The sequence below is a fragment of the Podarcis muralis genome, chromosome 4 (genome assembly GCF_964188315.1).
Source record: "Podarcis muralis chromosome 4, rPodMur119.hap1.1, whole genome shotgun sequence".
NCBI lineage: Eukaryota > Metazoa > Chordata > Lepidosauria > Squamata > Lacertidae > Podarcis > Podarcis muralis.
Genome location: NC_135658.1, coordinates 72,046,047 through 72,066,132, shown reverse-complemented (window position 1 = coordinate 72,066,132; position 20,086 = coordinate 72,046,047). Strand labels below are relative to the sequence as shown.

At 43.0% G+C, this 20,086-nt stretch overlaps 2 protein-coding genes across 4 annotated transcripts; one reads left to right on the top strand and one right to left on the bottom strand.

Annotated features, from left to right (window-relative positions):
* Window positions 1–638: 638 nt before the first annotated feature.
* LOC114596328 (interleukin-5 receptor subunit alpha-like) lies at window positions 639–11,390 on the top strand. 3 transcript variants are annotated; one of them, XM_028727781.2, is made up of 11 exons: window positions 639–850; window positions 1,308–1,435; window positions 2,429–2,554; window positions 3,818–3,950; window positions 4,047–4,228; window positions 4,799–4,929; window positions 6,123–6,149; window positions 7,444–7,570; window positions 8,888–8,981; window positions 9,372–9,444; window positions 11,260–11,390. In XM_028727781.2, exons 3-11 carry the CDS (start codon window positions 2,470–2,472, stop codon window positions 11,341–11,343), a joined length of 936 nt encoding a protein of 311 aa, XP_028583614.2. In that variant the 5' UTR covers window positions 639–850; window positions 1,308–1,435; window positions 2,429–2,469; the 3' UTR covers window positions 11,344–11,390. The 3 variants fall into 3 exon arrangements, with proteins under 3 accessions (XP_028583614.2, XP_077783676.1, XP_077783677.1); XM_077927550.1 differs by lacking the exon at window positions 2,429–2,554 and having other exon boundaries at window positions 640–850; XM_077927551.1 differs by lacking the exons at window positions 639–850; window positions 1,308–1,435; window positions 2,429–2,554 and adding an exon at window positions 2,807–3,604.
* Window positions 11,391–12,955: 1,565 nt separating this feature from the next.
* On the bottom strand, window positions 12,956–19,703 carry SLC25A6 (solute carrier family 25 member 6). Its single transcript, XM_028727782.2, has 4 exons — window positions 19,480–19,703; window positions 16,528–17,014; window positions 15,214–15,354; window positions 12,956–13,583 (listed from the first exon to the last, which is right to left on the bottom strand). The coding sequence occupies exons 1-4, from the start codon at window positions 19,588–19,590 to the stop codon at window positions 13,426–13,428; spliced, it is 897 nt and encodes a 298-aa protein (XP_028583615.1). The 5' UTR covers window positions 19,591–19,703; the 3' UTR covers window positions 12,956–13,425.
* Window positions 19,704–20,086: the final 383 nt, after the last annotated feature.

Sequence of the window (20,086 nt, the reverse complement as noted above, 5' to 3'; positions counted from 1 at the left end):
GAATGGTGACTAGATATGATACACGTCATTTCTATTGGTTAGAATATTATTTTCCTGAGCATAAGAGTGGAAATATCCTGGGTTGAGTTCCCAGTGGATATCCATTGCAGCCCCAGGAGCAAAACTGAAGCTCTCCCTCATGAAGTATACTATATTGACAGAAACTTGCTTGCACCTTCAGAACGCCATGGTGACAACTGTCATTCAACAAAAGAACACTCTGCAGCCCACAAGCTATTGTCTTTCCTGGGCTAAGAAGATGTGAAAATAGGAACTCCCCAAAAAGGAAACTTTTGGCTGACATTAAAGACAGGAAGTGGTTGTTCTTAGTGAGGCAACTGTGACAACTGAGATGGCCTGTGATGAGAATTTCCTGAATTTCCCCATGTCTGTTACTTTAATTAGAAAACTGTGGGCTTGAAGGCTTCAGACACTTTTCTCCAGGTCCCAAGGATCCTCAGAACACCAGGAGGTCTCTTATGTCCAGAAACCCTTGGTGAACCCCGCCCATACACTGAATTGGGAGTTTTTAATCATCATATCATTTATGAACAAAAGCTTTTGACAATGATCTTTCTAGGAGATATATTTGTTCAGTGGGCCTGTACATGGTGAATTCTTCTTCAGGCAGTATCAAGAATATAAGGAAGACACCAGAAAGGCCTTCAAGAGTAAGAGAAAGCATCCCACTACTTTGTTCTTTCTTATTCACTTACTGTAAATTGGAAGTGAAAGAAGGAAGTTCATGATGCAATGCTCCTTATGAAAGCAACTTATATATCCTTGCGTTCTCTCTGCACTGCCACAACTTCTCTTCACTACAATCTTATTGAGCCTGTAAGAAGAGACGGTAAGAACAACTTCCCACCCAGCAGATAACAAGGGGCCACATTCATAACCTTTCACAAATACATCACCCATTTTTCATTGGTGGGGGGAGACACAGCAGGGATAATAGAATATATCTACTATCCCAATCCTTTCAACATCGTGACAGTCATCACCACTCCAACCACTCTAGGTCTTGAGAAACCCTTTGCTATTCTCAAAAACTGGAAAGAGGGTAGTTTGGGTACCCAAGACAGAAGAATGCTACCAAGAAGCAGGAATCTTATTAGGACTTAGAAAGGTTTGTGGGTTAGGAAAGAAAATCAGTATTTTAGACCAATGGAAAGATTCTTAGTGAAAACGATGTCTAAAAGAACTAGACAAAAAATATTATTGTGTGCAAACTGTATTAAAAAAACAACTGCTTAACAGATTGGACATTCTTTTTTTACTCCCCAAAACATAACCCATTGCTCCAGTACTTGATGATGAAAGATCAACAGATGGACAAGTAGGGAACTTTCATACCTGGAAGGAAAAGGAACTGGATTGCTATCAAGATTAGAGAAAGAAAAGAACTGACAAACAAAAAGCTGGAAAAATACAGGTAACCAACCTATATTTCTATATACAGTGGACCTGCAACTTATACTTACTTTACATATGTGATTGCAACCTTACATGGGGGGTGGGGGTGGAGAGTGGTGGAAACCTGCCATTCCCCACTCCCCGTTTATTTATTTCCCCCCATCTGTACACCCGGGCTTTCTCCCCTTGTTTACCAGGCAATATTAAAATGTCAAATTTAAGAATTTTATGGGGGTTTGTTTTGAAATTTTAGTAGGGTTTTCCATGCAACTTTTTGCAAACAAAAACCTAAGCTTTGTGTATTTTTTAAGCAGAGAGATATAGAAAGAGAGAGAATTATCAATACATTTTTAATTTTTAACTTGGGAATATGTATATATCATCTGATTGTTAGGTGTCAGTGTTTGATAAAACAGATTTACAGAAGAGGGTAATGCTAACATAATGCAGAATGCCCTGCAGTGATTTTTTTGGATGGTTGTTGTTGTTTTAAAAAAGAAAAACTTTGTCATTAAGTTCAATACTGTATATTGGGTGACTATGGGATGCTGACTGTGGATGATACAAGTTGTAGTTCAACAACAACTGGAAGACTGCAAGTTAGTCAGGAGTATTTCAAAGACGTGTTCTCTGAAAACAATGTAGGCATGCCATATGTAGAACTGAATAAATACAAATGAGAACAGAAACTTTTTTTAAAAAAACCAAAGCTCCAGTATTACATGTCCCCTCATATAAACTAGAAAAAACGAGGCTGGCAACCAATGAAATTGTTCCATTAGCAAAAGGATTTCCATTTCCCCTCACTCTTCTCTGCCTGGTCACCCTCAAACCTTTCCTGGGTTTCCCTCAAATCCTCTGGAGCAGATTTAGGGAGGGCACAGGGTGGACATAAAGGGAGATGAGAGGGAAAGAATGTTCCATTCTCCTAATGGAGTAACTTCAAAGAATACCACTCCAATGAAAATGTGGCAGAACAATGAAATAAAACAAACTCTTTTTTTCATTTTAGGATTTATTGTTGTGTATTTATATAAAAAACGAAAAATCAGTATGGTGCCCAATATAGGATTTGTTCACATGAGTTGCCTCACAGTGTTCTGCTCTGTTTTCTTTATTACTTTTGCGAATAATCAGGGTAAGTATACATTTCTATTGAACTGTGTGGGACTTACTTTAGCATAGATATGGTTAGAATTGCGGAAGGTTAGAATTGCGGAAGCTCAGTTGAGTGACAGTGGAGAGCAGGCAAAATCAGAGTGGAAGGAAATGTATTTATTACCAAAGTAGTTCATTAATGTGTGGGTGAATGAGGCATTTTAGTTTTGGAGTAGGGTTGGTTCTTATGTGGGTGTAAGATGGAAAATGAGGAGAGATGAAAGAAGCATGTTTTCTTGAAGATTTCTCTCTCTCACACACACACGCACACACATATAATACACATATGTAGGCACACAATACACCTCAGGGCAGATGGATACTTGAAGAAGATTAGTTAGGTACCATAAACAAATAACATATTACAGTAGGGAGCATTTGTGTCCGCTGAAGATGATACAAAAACAACTATGAGATATAAAACAAATCATGAAGTTCCCAGAAACTGCAGCAAACAGGAATGAAACTACCATGAAGTTACATGAACAAGCAGCTACATGAACAGGCTCAACGGAAGCTGAAATGAGCAGGTGTCAGACTTCAGGGACTCTGCTTCCTCCCCTCTTGGCTGTAGTTAAGCAGTACAAAGAGAAAGCAGTCTCTTACCAGTAACAGAAATGTTTAATGTACGGAGCAAAAGAGCAAGCGACCATTCTCAGAGTGCAGGTGATCCCAATTAAGGTTCTGTCCACTTCCCTCTAGTCACATCCGTCCTCTCGCCTCCTAGCCACCTGATCTCTCAACCTTTGAGCCTTTTGCGCAGTCACCTTATCTAATCTCAGAGCCTGCACAACTTCCAGTGAGAGAGTGTCAGCTAGTTCACTCTCTTCCCATTCTTCTTGCTGTTCACCTCCTAGTTCTGCCCAACTATTGTCTTCTGAACTGTGCCCCTCAGCAAATCATTGTTCCAAATCAACACTACTCCACTGCTCCTGTGGAGTTTCAGGATCCTGGCCATGAGCAGGGGGAGGGGTAGGCTCCCGCCATTCGTCATCAGAGTTGTACTCTTCAACCCAGTCTCAGACAGCAGGTAAGCAATAGAGAATCACATCCCCACTAGGGATAAACATTGGTGGTGGAAACTGTGTTGAAAAGCCACTTGACATTAAAAAAAGGAAGCACTTTGCATAGTTTGATCTCATAAAACACATATAGGATAATCAATGCAGGTATGCAGCCTCAGAGCTACACACACACACACACACACACACACACACTGACCATTCCTATTTTTTCTCCCCAGGACAAAATGGGACATCAGCTGAAAATTTATCCTGTGTCATTTACACAGTTCGTGTTACCTCAATGAATTGCACTTGGGATACTGGCAGGAATGTTCCTAAAGACGTCCAGTATTTTCTATACTTGATATATCAGTAATTCATTTTCATTTGTTAAATGGGGGTGGGGAAGGGAATGGTTAGAGTATGCTGTTCCTGGCTGGGTTTTTAACAAAATGTTTTGGCATGCAGCAAAAATGATGGCGAAGAGACAGAATGCCCCCAGTACAAAAATAATAAACTTGGAAGACATGTTGGGTGCCATTTTCCTAATATAAAAGTTCCTGGGAATCATATTACCCTCAGAGTGAATGGATCAAGCGAAGAATCACTGGTTCAGCCTTTGGATCAGCAATTCTGGCCTTTTGATCATGGTAAGAGAAGGAGGGTGGGGTTTGTTTGTTCGTTTACTCATAGTGCAAAAAATTAGATATCTTGAGATACCTTATAAATCAGGGATGGGGAAGCTGTGAACCTCCAATATTGTTGTTGTTGTTGTTTGGTCGTTTAATCGTGTCCGACTCTTTGTGACCCCATGGACCAGAGCACACCAGGCACTTCTGTCTTCAAGTCTTCACTTCTGTCTTCACTTCTGTCTTCTACCTCCAATATTATTAGACTCTAAATCTCTTCACCCCTGATCACAGGCTAGGCTGGCTGTGGAGTCAGAAATCCCTCATCCCTTCTCTAGTCCTTTGTTTTAAAATGCTTGTAAAATTAAAGAAACCTCAGAGATGTATTTGTCTGCCTGCATTCACATACCCTGTACCCCTTCAAGACCTCTCACCACAAAATTCCTGGCTATAAGCCGAGTGACACCTACCCACAATGTATGTGAATATGACATGCTTAGGAACTGGAAGCAGGGAAGTTGACCGCTCAGATGCCCTTGAAATTTCACAGCTCTCCACCTGTCAAGTAAAATACTGGCTATTTCATTACAGAAAAACTTACTCCACCAGCAGATATCACTTGGAATTGTCATGAACAGCCGTGGGGATGCAAAGTACAATGGAAACCCCCTCCCTGTGCCTTTAAAGATAACGCAGACTACTGCTTTAAGTACGAAATAAAGGTAAGAGGTTAATTGTGGTTTTGCTTGTTGAATAGCTTTTTGTTACCTTTGCTAGTTAGTCACATGCAGATATCTGATGTAGAAATTCGTGGTGAAAGAAACATTTCACATTTTGAAAATTTGTCAGATTTCAAATGTACACGGAATTTAGTTTGACTGCTATTCCCTATCTACCGGGGTGAATGGTCATTCTTAGATAGGTTTTTGGTTGGTAGAGATGGAGTTGTGTACAGTTCTTTCATGAGTAAGAAAATCCTCAGATAAAATAGAGCAATACTTTTCTTGTGGGATGACCTCCCAACATATTATGCATTGCAGCCTCGCTTTTCAGTTCATTTGTTGAGCCTCCCTATTAGGAAAAGCTTATGTCTGCAATCTAGCCTAGAAAGTCCCCATGAGGATAGACACATCATTCGTTTTTCATTGTGATGTCAAGGTTCCAATGTGTGAGCTACATTGACCGGCATATACCATCAACCCATACATGTGGGTGCATCAATGTACCCATGTGCAGAAACATCCTGCAACAATGCTGGTTTCTTAAATCTCGCCCTTCCTAGCTTCATACCGTATGGCTCAATTTAGGTATGCATGCTGGTACACAAATACCAGGTCTATCCTACATATTTAAAATAATGACTGGATTGTGGCGATACATTTATTTGCTGAGTTCCTATATACATCACAAGCTGGTCTGCCAAATCCTTGCACTATAACAGAGGAGGCCTATTTGTGGCCCTCCTCATAGCCCCAGTTTGCATAGGCCAATAGATGACAGGATCCCCCTACATCTGGAGAATCACAATTTTCCCACCCTTGGTCTATAGGAATGCAAAATGGTTGCCTGGTGCTTTATGGTCAGCACTTGTGGGAAGCCAAACACCATTTTCTAAAGTTTCACATCTGTTAATGTATGGAAAAACGTGAACTTCTATAACTCATTCGTCTTCTTTTAATATGTATGTTTAAAATTGTGTATGTGTGTTACACAATGAAAAAAAGAAAAGATTATGGGGGAAGTTAATAGTCCACCCACAAGGAAGTCCGCCCTCTGTCCTCCGATATTATCAGTTACTCTTGACAACTTTTGCCTTCCTTACTAATGAAGGTATACAGCCAAATTTGTGAAATCTAGCATACTTTGAAAAAGCACAATGAAAACCAACTAAAAACGTTACTTTTTTGTCTCTAAGGATGAAATCAGAGGCCAAATTTCAACCGTAAGTATTGCTATCTTATATAAACATGAGGCATGTGAACTGAATTTAAGAATGGGAGAATCATGTGTATGCTACCTTGGAAGAAAGCTGGGCTATAAATATTAAGAAAGTAGCCTAGTATTCTTTGTCCACAGCATTCTGAAATTAATTAATTAATTAATTAATTAATTAATTTTTTATTGCTTCTACCCCACCCATCTGACTAGGTGTCCAGATTTGGTCCAAAAGGGGAAATACAGCAAAAAATATATCCAGAATCCTCAAAAGATGGGCAACACAAAGTAAAATAAATATTTGGCTTGGAACCTGCTTCATTGCTTCAGATATTCAATGTGATATTATGCTTCAGAGCTGATTACCTTCCATTTCCAAAGCCTTAGGTGACTTCCACATTCTAACGAATGGGGAAGTCAACAAGTGCCTATAATCTTTTCATTTTCTGTATTTATTTCAACTGTTTATATACCGCTTAACTCCTTAGTCTCTAAACAGTGCCCAATAAGGTTTTAAATGCAAGAAAATAAAATCAGAAAAAATACTTTAAACACCTGCTGAAATAAAGTCTTTACTGCATGACAGAAGTTCAATAGGCAAGCGGTTATGCTGTGTCTGTCTGTGATGAAGGCACAGAAACATACCATGGCCACCTCTGAAATTTCTGCCTGCGAAGGCAAGACTGTTTGGTGCTATGAATGCAGGGCTGGTTTAGCTCACACCACAACTGTAGCACTTTACTTGTGTGTTAGAAAACAAAGGATTGCTGTCTTCGAAGAAATAAGCTTGATATACAGCAAAACAATTGAAATGCCCCCTGCACTGGCACTACTTGGGCTTAGGATCCCGTCTGTTCATGATTATCCTAAAGATGACCTCTTAGCCTTTCTACTGACTGTTGCTCGTATGGTTTAATGTATGCTTTAATATCATCTGTTCCTTATACTTTGGAACTCCCTGCCTATTGAGATGAAGCAGGTGTCCCAGAATTACAGACTTGTAGAAGGTGGGAGGGACCCCAAGAGTCATCTAGTCCAACCCACTGCAATGCAGGAATCTTTACCCGAATGTAGGGCTCAAACACACAACCCTAATATTAAGAGTCTCATTTAATCTGTTTCAGTATGTTTTAAAACATGCCTGTAATTTTTTCTTGATTTTATCTTTCTTAACTGTTTGAGGTTTGTTTCCTTTTACAATCAAATGGTGTGTAAGTTTATGAAATAATAAGTTGATGACTATGAATTGGCATGCTATTTCACCTACAAAGACATAAAGCAGATTAATGTTCTACTTTTAGTTAACAACAGGACAAACCCACCAAAATTACACGGTACGTGGGAAATACTCATTGAGGCTCCGTGCAGCTGGACAGTATTGTCCCATTGGGACACAGTGGAGTGACTGGAGTAAACCAATTGTGTTTGGTAAGATTACGGATTTATTTATATTTTTTTCCATTGGCCCTTTCTCTATTATTCTCTCTGCTGGCTAACTCAGGTGCTTGTGTGCCTCTATCAGCCTGAGAAACAAAGCCATCCAAAAATGTTTATATATATCTATTCGGAGAACTCCCTCAGCATGCAGAACTATATAAATTTGTAGATTAAAATATTTTTTTTTGAAAGAAAACAGCCCATACTTCCAAGACTTCCAGCTTCTAGAACTTACAGAAAGTTTCTGGCGGTTGAGCCTTACAGACATCAAAAATGATATAGTGTCAGTCCCCCTGTTGCTTCGAGATGGAACTTTAACAACAACAACAACAACAACAATTTATTTATTTATACCCCGCCCATCTGGCTGGGTTTCCCCAGTCACTCTGAGCTGCTCCCAACAGAATATTAAAAATACAATAAAACACCAAACACTAAAAACTTCCCTAAAATGGCTACCTTCAGGTGTCTTCTGAAAGTCAGATAGTTGTTTATTTCCTTGACATCTGATGGGAAGCAATTCAACAGGGCGGGCGCCACTACCGAGAAGGCCCTCTGCCTGGTTCCCTATGACCTCACAGTGAGCGAACTGCCAGAAGACCCTCAGAGCTGGATCTCAGTGTCTGGGCTGAATGATGGGGGTGGAGACGATCCTTCAGGTGTACTGGGCTGAAGCCATTTCGGGTTTAGAGGTCAGCACCTACACTTTGAATTGTGCTTGGAAAAGTACTGGGAGCCAATGTAGGTCTTTCAGGACCAGTGTTCTATGGTCTCGGCGGCTACTCCCAGTCACCAGTCTGGCTGCTGCATTCTGGATTAGTTGGTTTCCAAGTCACCTTCAAAGGTAGCCCTATGTAGAGTGCATTGCAGTAGTCCAAGCGGGAGATAACCAGAGCATGTACCACACTGGCGTAAGGTTACCAGATTTTTCCCAATGAATCCAGGGACACTTTTCAACTTCAGTGAATTTTGTATGGGGACTGATTTGTAAATACGGGGACTGTCCTTGGGAAACGGGGACATCTGGTAACCTTACTCTGGCGAGACAGATCAGTTGATTGACACTGCCGTACATGTGTGCTTATATAAGACTGATGCTTGATTTGCAAAACACCATCCTGGTTCTTCCCCAAAGCACTACTCTGGAAGCCCCCATCCCAGCAAGCAATGTGGACAGAGCCAAGGGGCAAGAGAGGCTGTGGTTGTTACCAGGTCTGGTGCTCCTTTAAGGACCAGAACCACGTCACAAGCTGATGTTGGGCCTGTGTTTATGATACACTTAGCACTAATGCCTTCCTATCTTTTCAGGTACTGACCCCAATCCATTTCCTACAGAATTATTAATATTTGTAGTACTTGGGACCGTCATAACAATCTTGCTCCTGATTTTGATCTGGAAAAGGTAAAACACAATGCATTTTACCTGCATCTAGAAAATGGCTAGCATTTTTAATTACCATTGTTCTGAGATTTGACAAGCCTGAGTATTCTTTGTTAGGATTTTAACCAAAAGATCTGAAAAATTCAACATTTCTAGAAGACCTGAAAACACTAAATGAAAATCTAACGCATTAATATTCTAATCAAAATGTTGAATAGGAGGATCTGTTAAAGATTTAAGACAATGCAGTACGTATAGTGCATAATTCAATCTATGTCCTATCTGTGCATGCTGTTTGGGCGAGTGCTCCCCTTCTAAGCATGAAGCTCTCCATCTGCAGGCAAGAGGATATGGATTAGGGTGAACAGGATTTGAGACCCTGGTCAAAGCCCCACGTTTTCCTTCCTACAGATTCCACATATGGAGATGCCTAACTTTTCCAGTTCCACAACCAAAAGATGTTCTTTGGCAATATGAGAATGTGGTAAGTTCTAGAATGCCTTGAATGCAGTATTCTGCCAGTTTTTAAAACAATTTAAAGATGAATGGCTGTAATTCACAAAGTAATGCTATGTGATTGCTTACTGCCACACGGAAGGTGCCATGAAATTGCTGATCTAGCAGTTTCCCCCCATTCCTAGAGATGTTTGCATGCTAGAATTTTATCTAGTCTAGTAAAATATTTCCACAATTGTGTAATTATTATTATTATTATTATTATTATTATTATTATTATTTATACCCCACCCATCTGGCTGAGTTTCCCCAGCCACTCTGGGCAGCTCCCAATCAAGTGTTACAAACAGTACAGCATTAAATATTAAAAACTTCCCTAAACAGGGCTGCCTTCAGATGTCTTTTAAAAATAGGATAGCTGCTTATTTCCTTCACATCTGAAGGGTGGGTGTTCCACAGGGTGGGCACCACTACTGAGAAGATGCTCTGTCTGGGTCCCTGTAACCTCACTTCTCGCAATGAGGGAACTGCCAGAAGGCCCCAGCGCTGGATCTGAGTGTCCGGGCTGAACGATGGGGGTGGAGACGCTCCTTCAGGTATACTGGGCTGAGGCCATTTAGGGCTTTAAAGGTCAGCACCAACACTTTGAATTGTGCTCAGAAACGTACTGGGAGCCAATGCAGATCTCTCAGGACCGGTGTTATGTGATCCCGGCAGCCAGTCCCAGTCACCAGTCTAGCTGCTGCATTCTGGATTAATTGCAGTTTCCGGGTCACCTTCAAAGGTAGCCCCACGTAGAGTGCATTGCAGTAGTCCAAGCGGGAGATAACTAGAGCATGCACCACTCTGGTGAGACAGTCTGCGGCCTGCATACCAGATGGAGCTGGTAGACAGCCGCCCTGGACACAGAATTAACCTGCACCTCCATGGACAGCTGTGAGTCCAAAATGACTCCCAGGCTGCGCACCTGGTCCTTCAGGGGCACAGTTACCCCATTCAGGACCAGGGAATCCCCCACACCCGCCCGCCCCGCCCCCCAAAAACAGTACTTCTGTCTTGTCGGGATTCAACCTCAATCTGTTGTTAGCCGCCATCCATCCTCCAACCGCCTCCAGGCACTCACACAGGACCATCACAGCCTTCACTGGTTCATATTTAAAGGAGAGGTAGAGCTGGGTATCTGCATACTGATGAACACCCAGCCCAAACCCCCTGATGATCTCTCCCAGCGGCTTCATATAGATATTAAAAAGCATGGGGGAGAGGACGGAACCCTGAAGCATCGTGTATGAATGATGGAAGTCTCCAAACACTGTAACCACTTCCCCAAACCTATCTGTGTGGTCATAAAAACAAAAAATGTAAGAGTTTCTAGTTATAATGGGTGGGATTCACCTAACTAGCTCCATCAGTGGAAGGCCTGTGTAAGAAACTAGTAATTTTACTGACATTTTAGTGCCAAGGGTAGTTGCTTAGTTTCATCTAAAAGAAATGGGACTTTCAAGTAAGTTTTAACTTAATTGGAGATATTGAAACCATAATAATTCTACCCCGCCCACCTGGCTGGGTTTCCCTAGCCACTCTGTGGAAATTTGAAACAGGGCTGAACTGAATATATATTACAGAGGAAAAGCTGCATTGCAAAAAGTGTTTGCTGCAGCTTCCATTTGTCATTTTCTAAATGTTGGAGGAACTGTGGAAAACTCAACCACCAGCACACCATTCTTCAATACTGGCTATGCTAGCAGAACTTTGTTATGAGCTGTAATAAAGAAGTGAAACTGAAGTGGTCACGCGCCTTAGGAATTAACCTTAAGGGGATTTTTCTTTTCCCTTTTTGTAGAAAACATGGGTGGACCTGATGCCAGCAGCAGATGAAAAAATAACAGTGGTTGAAGAAATGAATTGCGAATTGCAAAAACAATGAGATTTTTACTTGCCAGCTGCTACCCCAAATAAATTAGGGAAATGCTATTATTTTGGTGCTTCCTTTCGTCTCAGCTGCAAATGCATGTATACAAGTACAAAAGCTGCTACTCAAGCACACTGGAAGACAATGTCAGGGATAGGTTTCCTATGCAAGTAACAGCTAGAGAAAGAAGCTTGTGCTTGTGTGTATATGTGTATATATATATCCAACTGTAGGGGCCAACACAGAAATCAAGTCAGGTGTCATTTTGCTACACAAGGAAGTGGCAATGATGACCGCAAGGTAGATGCAGCTGAACTATCTACACAAAATTTCTGTCCCCTAAAATATAAAGGGTTATAGATTGGGTGCACTAAATTCAGAAGGGTTGGGGAACTTAACTGTTTGGGAAACACTACTCTAAAGGACAGGGGCTACTGCAATGTTTGTAGTCTATCTTTGCCATGCTTCATCGAAATCAAGATCTCAACATTTTCTTAAGATGCCCACTGCTCCAATAAATAAGCCTTATTGGCCAACAAGGCTTTTTGACAAGCCTGTTAAGACACTCAGTTGATTGGCTAATCTTACATTTTGCTGGTTTTTATTGCCAGCCAAGCTTTAAGTGATCCTTATTGTGATACTTCCGCATTCATGTGTTGTGATTTTAAGTTTTAGTGTATTGATGTCTTGTGCCCTGCACTGAGATTTTACAAATATTAGCGTTTTTAGCTCTTAATTCCTCTTGCTAAAGGAGTTAATAAAGGTTTATAAAAACCATTTCTAATGTACTGTGTAATCCTAAGCATCACTAGAATAGATGCATCAGAGCTAGTCATGCTGCAAAATATTACTGTGTTGCAGGGGGTTAGAATAGATGACTCTTGAGGTCCCTTCCAACTCGACAATTCTATGATTTATCTAATGTTTTTCAAAGCAGAGAATCTTGAATTTGGGCTATTAAAATGCTCTTCTTGTACTATGCATACACAAAGGAAACAGTGAATATACCTTATCTATTTATGAATGAACTATATTGCTCTGAAGTGCTGCTTCATTCACTTTGTTAATTTGACAGCTGATGTCATCAGTACAACCACCAGCTGTACAAATCCAAATTATTTCAAATCCACCTACCTGCTTTCCAATGTGGTTTTATACCGTGCTTCCCACCACTTCTTTTTGGGGGGCCCAATTGTCATACTATTGCACAATGAATTATGTACATAAGCATTGCCAAGCCATTTTTTAAAAATTATTTTGCAGGTTCTAGTGTTACCATATTCAAAACAGGTTCCTTGGATTCTAAATCAAACTATTTTGCCCATTTGTCATAAAGATGTAGTCAAACCTCTGGAAGTCTCAGAAAGTAGATCTCATTTACTCATTTAATTTAAAAGTGGAAGTTCAATCATTAATGTCCAGTGATCAAATGTGGTATTTGCAGTGCCAAGCCAAGTCAAATTCAAATGTTACCCACCCCTCAGCTAGGCCCACTCCTCTACAAAATCCTGCTGCACCAATTTAATTTTTCATCCGTGTTCCCTCCCCTATCTGAAGCTGGTAGAAGTACCATACTGCATAGCAGGCATGACCCTGAACATCAAGTTATAACAGTAAATTCAATACATCAGAGTTAATTTTGTTTATTATTTCACAGAATGCCTCAATTCTGAGAACACAAATGCTAGATGTTCAGCTGTGCAAACAGTACATAGTGCTTAAGTACAAGTGGAAAAAAACATGATTTGTTAAATGAATACTTCTCAAAACATGATTTTATGGTCCTCTAAGATAGGACTTGAAACTTCAGGCTGCTCTTCAGTGAAGTTCAGCTGCCTTGGACCCAGAACTGCTAGCACTACGATTATCACCAAAAATAGACAAACTCAGTAAGCTGAGTTGTCTGTTTCAATGCCGGAATAATGGTATCTCAAAGTGTTATCAGTTCACTGAAGGCAGTTTCTAGCCCTACTTAAACACAATCTGGCCCCGATAAATAAGACTCCACACAGGAATTTTTCAAAGATCAATGGTCCATAATGGCAAGTTATTCTACATGATCTGTCAATTTAACTTACAATTCTAGTAAGGGTATTTTTAGATGACTTTCTTGAACTCATCATACAACACAAGCACAAAAGCACCACCCATGCCTCGAAGAACATTAGACCATGCACCCTTGAAGAAAGCCTTTCCACCTTCATCTTTGGCAATCTTTTTCCAACAGTCAATTGTTCCAGAGTACATGATGTCAGCTGTAGGAAAAATAAGTTGATTATTTGAAGCATTTATTCTGTGAACCACCCTGAGATCTTTTGATGAAGGGCAGTATATAAATTTAATAAATAAAAAGTTTCAAGGACAGCAGGACTATCATGTTAATTTCTGTCCAGAGAAATGTAAAAGCAGTACTGAGCTAACACACTGTAGAACCTATGCACAGAAAGTTGTTCTTCAAATATTACTCTGAAACTAGATAATATACTGCTTTTATTGGGGGTGGGTGTAGGGTAGAAGAAGGATCCCAGTTGTTACTACTAAGCCGATTTTACAATGCTTATATGAGGGCAGTCTCGTCCTGTGACCCCAGAAGAACTAAATTACAATGAGTATTAACAGGAGTTAAATATTAACTACTTATGTAGAATCAATGCAAAGTCTATATATATGGTGTCTGAAGCTTAGTAGAACAGAAACAAATTTGAGACACAGCGCCAGATTCACCTAACCTAGTGTGCTAGTGGAAGCCAGAGCAATCACTTCCACTAGCGCAATGGGGCGTTTCCCCTCTCTCTTCCCCCTGCACCTCTCCCAAATCAGCTCTAGGGGGTTGGGAGAACACCCAGAACAGCACAATCAAGAGTGTGGTATTGCATTCCGCCCAGCATAAAAGTGCTCACATCTGCCACCAAAAATAATTAAAAGCCACATAGCCCATAAAGGTAAAGGTACCCCTGCCCGTTCGGGCCAGTCTTGCCAGACTCTAGGGTTGTGCGCCCATCTCACTCAAGAGGCCGGGGGCCAGCGCTGTCCGGAGACACTTCCGGGTCACGTGGCCAGCGTGACAAAGCTGCATCTGGCGAGCCAGCGCAGCACAAGGAAACGCCGTTTACCTTCCCGCTAGTAAGCGGTCCCTATTTATCTACTTGCACCCGGAGGTGCTTTCGAACTGCTAGGTTGGCAGGCGCTGGGACCGAACAACGGGAGCGCACCCCGCTGCGGGGATTCGAACCGCCGACCTTTCGATCGGCAAGCCCTAGGCGCTGAGGCTTTTACCCACAGCGCCACCCGCGTCCCATAGGTAAAGGTAAATGTACCCCTGCCCTTCGGGCCAGTCTTGCCAGACTCTAGGGTTGTGCGCTCATCTCACTCTATAGGTTGGGAGTCAGCGCTGTCCGCAGACACTTCCGGGTCACGTGGCCAGCGTGACAAGCTGCATCTGGCGAGCCAGCGCAGCAAACGGAACACCGTTTACCTTCCCGCTGGTAAGCGGTCCCTATTTATCTACTTGCACCCGGGGGTGCTTTCGAACTGCTAGGTTGGCAGGCGCTGGGACCGAATGACGGGGTTGAACCGCCGACCATGCGATCGGCAAGTCCTAGGCGCTGAGGTTTTACCCACAGCGCCACCCGCGTCCCCCTTAATAGCCCATAAACATTACTTATTACCCTGTTAAAGATGGAGAGTTCTGACCTTCTTGCAGCAACCCAGTGATTTCAATGTGGGAAATGCAGAAGAGATCTAGCACTCTTCTCTCTCCTCTGTTAGCCTGCTCACTAGGTTTGCATTCAATTTCAATTAAACATCTGCATGAAATTCCTTGCAGCACAGGACTATCAGGCTGATGCTTAATGTAAAATAAGCTTATTTTTATGTGCTGCTTACCTGCTTTACGTCCAGACTGCATCATCATTCGACGTCGCACTGTATCAAATGGATAGGAAACCACACCAGCTACTGCAGTCACTGATTGTGCAATCATCCAGCTTATAAAAATGTGAGTGTTTCTAGGATCTGGGAGCATACCTATAATGAAAAAACAAAACTTCTGCATCATTTTGAAAATTGAAGAAAGGATCTGTTTACCATTACGCAACATTTGAATACGTATTTTGGGGCACTTTATGGTGTATCATGAAATAATGCTCAACTGTTGAATTTTGCCTTCCTGGTTAATATAGAAGATCATATTACAGGCAACTCTGTTTACCTCTGTTTTATGATTCAGCCATTAACACACAACTAATGGAGCCTTTTCTCAATATCTAGTTACTAGAGAAGGTGTATAATCCCTTGTGACTAACACTGCAGCTAGTATGTATGGTCAAATCTGAAGTTCTAGTCTGCTTGCGTCCAAATGGACAGTAACCTCTTTTACTCAGGGAGTGAATCCATATAGGGGAATTCACTGGCTGCTAGTTATGACCAACATTTTAATGTTTTGCTATTTTTTAACGCCACCTCTGATCAGGCAACCTCAGTTCTTTTAGTAAAGTCTTGTTTTGTTTTTAAAATATGCTCCTCCCTGTCATCTCTTTGGTAGACAGTGAGATATGCGCTACTGGAAAGATACTCCATTCAGGTGTCAACACCTTATTTAATTAACAAAAATCCAGAACATCTAAATTCAGAATCACCACTAAAATCCATCTCAATAATATGAGCTTTGGGATTACAGCAGTTAAATTTAAGCTCTAGTCCTCTGCCCTAAATGAACAGCCTTGGGTAACTTACATACTTGGTTACAGTTAAAATTATAGCAACAGTTAATGTAACCACTTTAGCTTTTACAACTTTCCCTTTAGTATAAGTAACATTTCATTTGATCTTTTTCCTCCTAGTCTCTTTCATAACCCTCTTCAACCGTGACTGCCCAGGGTTCCACTCCCTGCACTCCAAGAGAGGTTTCCATCATCGAGTACAGAACCAAATAGTGACACACAGCCTAATGCCTATTTAAAGCTGGTTCATTTTGTCAAACTGATTCACATGGAGTTTTCTTCCCTAGATAATCTGTGTGGCTTTGTAAACCAACACTTTCTGTGGTTTAGCTCCCTCCCCCCGCCTCTATGTGGATAGTATAGCAAATGAGTCTATCAGTTTTACTTGTGCTACTAGGCACATCGCAATAGTTACATGGTGCTATTCAAAAACACAAGGCCTGTTGCTTGTCAGTATCAGCCTGACCATCACATTTACCTTTTGCTGTGTCATAGATCCCAAAGTAGGCAGCTCTATAGATGATTATTCCCTGGACAGAGACATTGAACCCTTGATATAAGCCCCGCAGACCATCAGACCTGAAGATTTTGACTAGGCAGTCCCCCAGGCCTTTGAATTCTCTTTCAGCGCCAGCTTTTCCAACATCAGCAGCCAGTCGGGTTCTTGCAAAATCCAAAGGATAGACAAAGCAGAGGGAGGTTGCTCCAGCTGCACCACCAGAGGCCAGGTTACCAGCAAAATATCTCCAGAACTGTGTGTGCTTGTCTACTCCGCCTAAGAATACTTGCTTATACTTATCCTTGAAGGCAAAGTTGAGCGCCTGAGTTGGGAAATATCTGATGACATTGGCAAAATTCCCACGCCAAAAGGACAGCATTCCTTGCTCTTTAGGAATGCGGACAACACAATCAATGATTCCTTTGTACTGCTTATCAGCAGCAATCTGTTGACTTGCATGTTGTACCTGCAAGAAAAAGATGTTCACAGTTACTCTAAATGAGAAATTGTATGGTTCCAAATAAGCTTTATTCTTTCAGGTTCAGTCTGAAGTATACATTTCAAATATCTGAAGTCACAATGGGAGCTAGAGAAAATGGGATAGAATAATTTAATCCAATTAAGTCATTAAAGGAACAAAATTGACTTTCTACTCAAACTATGCTTTAGTATAGTGACATTAGTACACCATTCCTATTGAAATCAGATAGGCACCTACAATTCTGGCTATGTTGTCATTGCTGAAAATATTTGTTTCAACAAGTGTTTCCAGAGAATTAATTTAATTCAGTGTTGGTTATTAGTTCTCTAATCATTTTAATTTCCCCTCATATTTTCTATGAATTGGCAGTTTAGAAATGCTCTTATTAGCTCACTATGTAGTTAATCTTCCAATGAGGCTTGTTAAAGCCACAAGTAGACTGTGAAAATGTCAGCTTACTGTAAAAATTTAACTAATGAGCAGGGATATAGCTATTGCAACTTAATTTCTAAAGGAAGTTAAACCAGTAGAACTACAGCCATTCCTCATTGCTAACTGTGGGGTTTTCATTTAAATAAATATGTTTATATTTCTAAACTAAGTGCCCTTTTGCTTCCATGCAGAAACACTCATAAAACTGACAGCTTCGGTTACCATTCTGTACATCAGTGGTAGAGAATCTTTTTGGTCTGGTAGGCTAGATCCTTAACTCTCCCACTCATGGGTCAATTTTGTGTGGTTCAACCCCATTGTCAATCACCTAACATCATAATGGTTCCCATGTGTCTCTAAGTATCAGCTGGTTTTTGAGTTCTTAGGAATCTCTGTATAATGGAGGAATTCCAGGCACTGCTAACTGGCAGGACCTACAAAGCCCTGTTTGGCAAAGCCCCACCTTTAACTTCCCCACACCTGACATCAGATGCACAGCAAGTAGGTATAGCTTGCCCCAAAACAGCTTTGTGGGCCAAATGGGGACTTGTGGCAGGTTCTCCATCCCTGCTGTTATCTCAGAGTAAAGACCCAAGGAACTCAGTGGAGTCGGCTTTTTAAAACAAATGTGCATAGGATTGTACTGATCATCACAGGTTCTGAAGCTACCAAAGAACATTCTCTTCCGCCTTGTCCTTTCGTGGTTTTTGCCCATACTTGTAGCGTAGGCTGTAGATGCTGGACACACCTTATACCGAGTCAGTGGCAGTGTGGCGTAGCGGTTAAAGTGTCAGACAAGGACCTGGAAGACCAGACTTCAACTCCTCACTCTGCTAGGAAGTTGACTGGGTGACCTTGGGGCCAGATACTGTCTCTCAGCCTAACCTACCTCACAGGGTTGTTTCTGGACATTAAATGAGGATGAGGAGAGACATGTAAGCGACCTTGAGCTCATTTGGGGGGGGGAGAGAAAGTGGGATATAAATGCAATAAATTGAAAAAATAAAGTCAGCCACTGGGTCATCTGTCTACAACGTGACTCTCTGGGATTTCGGGCAATGCCGAGGTTTAGCATTAAACTCATGCCCTTCTTCGTGCCAGCCGGATGCTCTGGACGGCCCCTCTCCGTCCAGAATATATCCTCCCCAATTAAAAGGAGAAAGTTATGTCCTTTGGATGTACATGGCGGAACTAGTCTGGAAAAGGTCGCGCTCTATGTGTCTCTGTGCAGCGCGAGGCCTGCTCTGCCTGCCCGCATAGGGAGTCTCACAGCCCGCCCCGCCTCAGTCACGCATCCGCCCGGCTGCGGCCCGATGGGAGGGGCTTGGGCTTAGGCCCCACTGCAGCACAGGCGGCGGTGACCTCGCGCGCTCCGCAGGGGTCACCCGCCCAAGCCTCGCGAGACGAGAGCAAGGGCGGGACCCGGAGGCGGGAGGCCGGTCGCATCCAATCGGCGCGGACGCCCTACGCCGCCGTCGCACCAATCAACGACACGTCGCCGCAAAAGAAGATGGCGGCGGCAGCTTCCTTCGACCTCTCATTGCGTTCCCGCCCTCTACATCTTAAGTACACCGCTACACAAAGAGGGGGGGGGGCATAGGAAATGAAGCGGGCGCGGGCGCCCCCACCGCATGAGGAGAGAACCCTTTCATCTGCGTGTTGGTTGGGGAGGGGGGGAAGAGGAGGGGAACAGCGCCGCGCGCATTCAAACTGCCGCCAACGAACTTTCTACAGCGGAACCGGCCTAACGGCAGCCATGCGCGCGCGCGCGCACACACAGAGAGACTCACACGGGGCGGGCGCCTCTCTCGTCCTTGCCGCAGCCGTCGTCACGAGCGGCCTTTCGAGGGCATAAGTAGTTCCTCACAAGCATACACACATGAATGCGTATTAAAAACAAAATAAAGCAGCGCAGTGGGGGGTCTGGGCCGCGCACCCCAAACGCCTCATTCCTAGCTTTGCCCCCTCTTTCAGACCCCCCCTCCCACAAATAAAAGCGCCCCGCGAGGAGGCCTGACCTGAAGCAGCAGCTTGACCCGCTCGATGGGCGCCACGGCCGTCTTGCTGATGGCTGCCGCCACGCCGCCTGCCAGGAAGTCCTTGGCGAAGGAGAGGGCCTGGTCTGCCATGGCGGTGGTGGTGGTGCTTGGTAGCGGCGAGTGTGCGGGGAAAGGGGCTGCGAGGCGAGAGACCACAGGCGCTGTCGCAACTCAGGCCGCCGAAAAGGGAAGGGCCAGCCCGGCTCGTGAGCTAAATGGCCGGCTCAGGAGGCTCCGCCCGCCGGGCTCCATTGGCGGGGCAGCCGCAAGGAGGAGGGATCCGCGGCCTCGCAGACGCCGGGGGAGGAAGAGGCGGCCTCCTGACGCGCTTCCTTTGCCCAGGAAACCCGCCCATGAAGAGCTGTTGAGTGAATTTATTATTATTATCATTATTCTTTATTAAATTGGAATGGCGGACCCCGGTGGGTGTTATGCCTGGGCTGCGGTCCTCGTCGGAGCTATATCCCCGTTGTGGCTCGAGGGGGAGTTACAGCGGACTTACTCCCGTGTAAAGTGCACGTGTGAGCGCACCAAGTGTTTTGCTGCGGGGGGCGGAAGCGCGGGCTGCATGGTGTCAGTGAGTTGG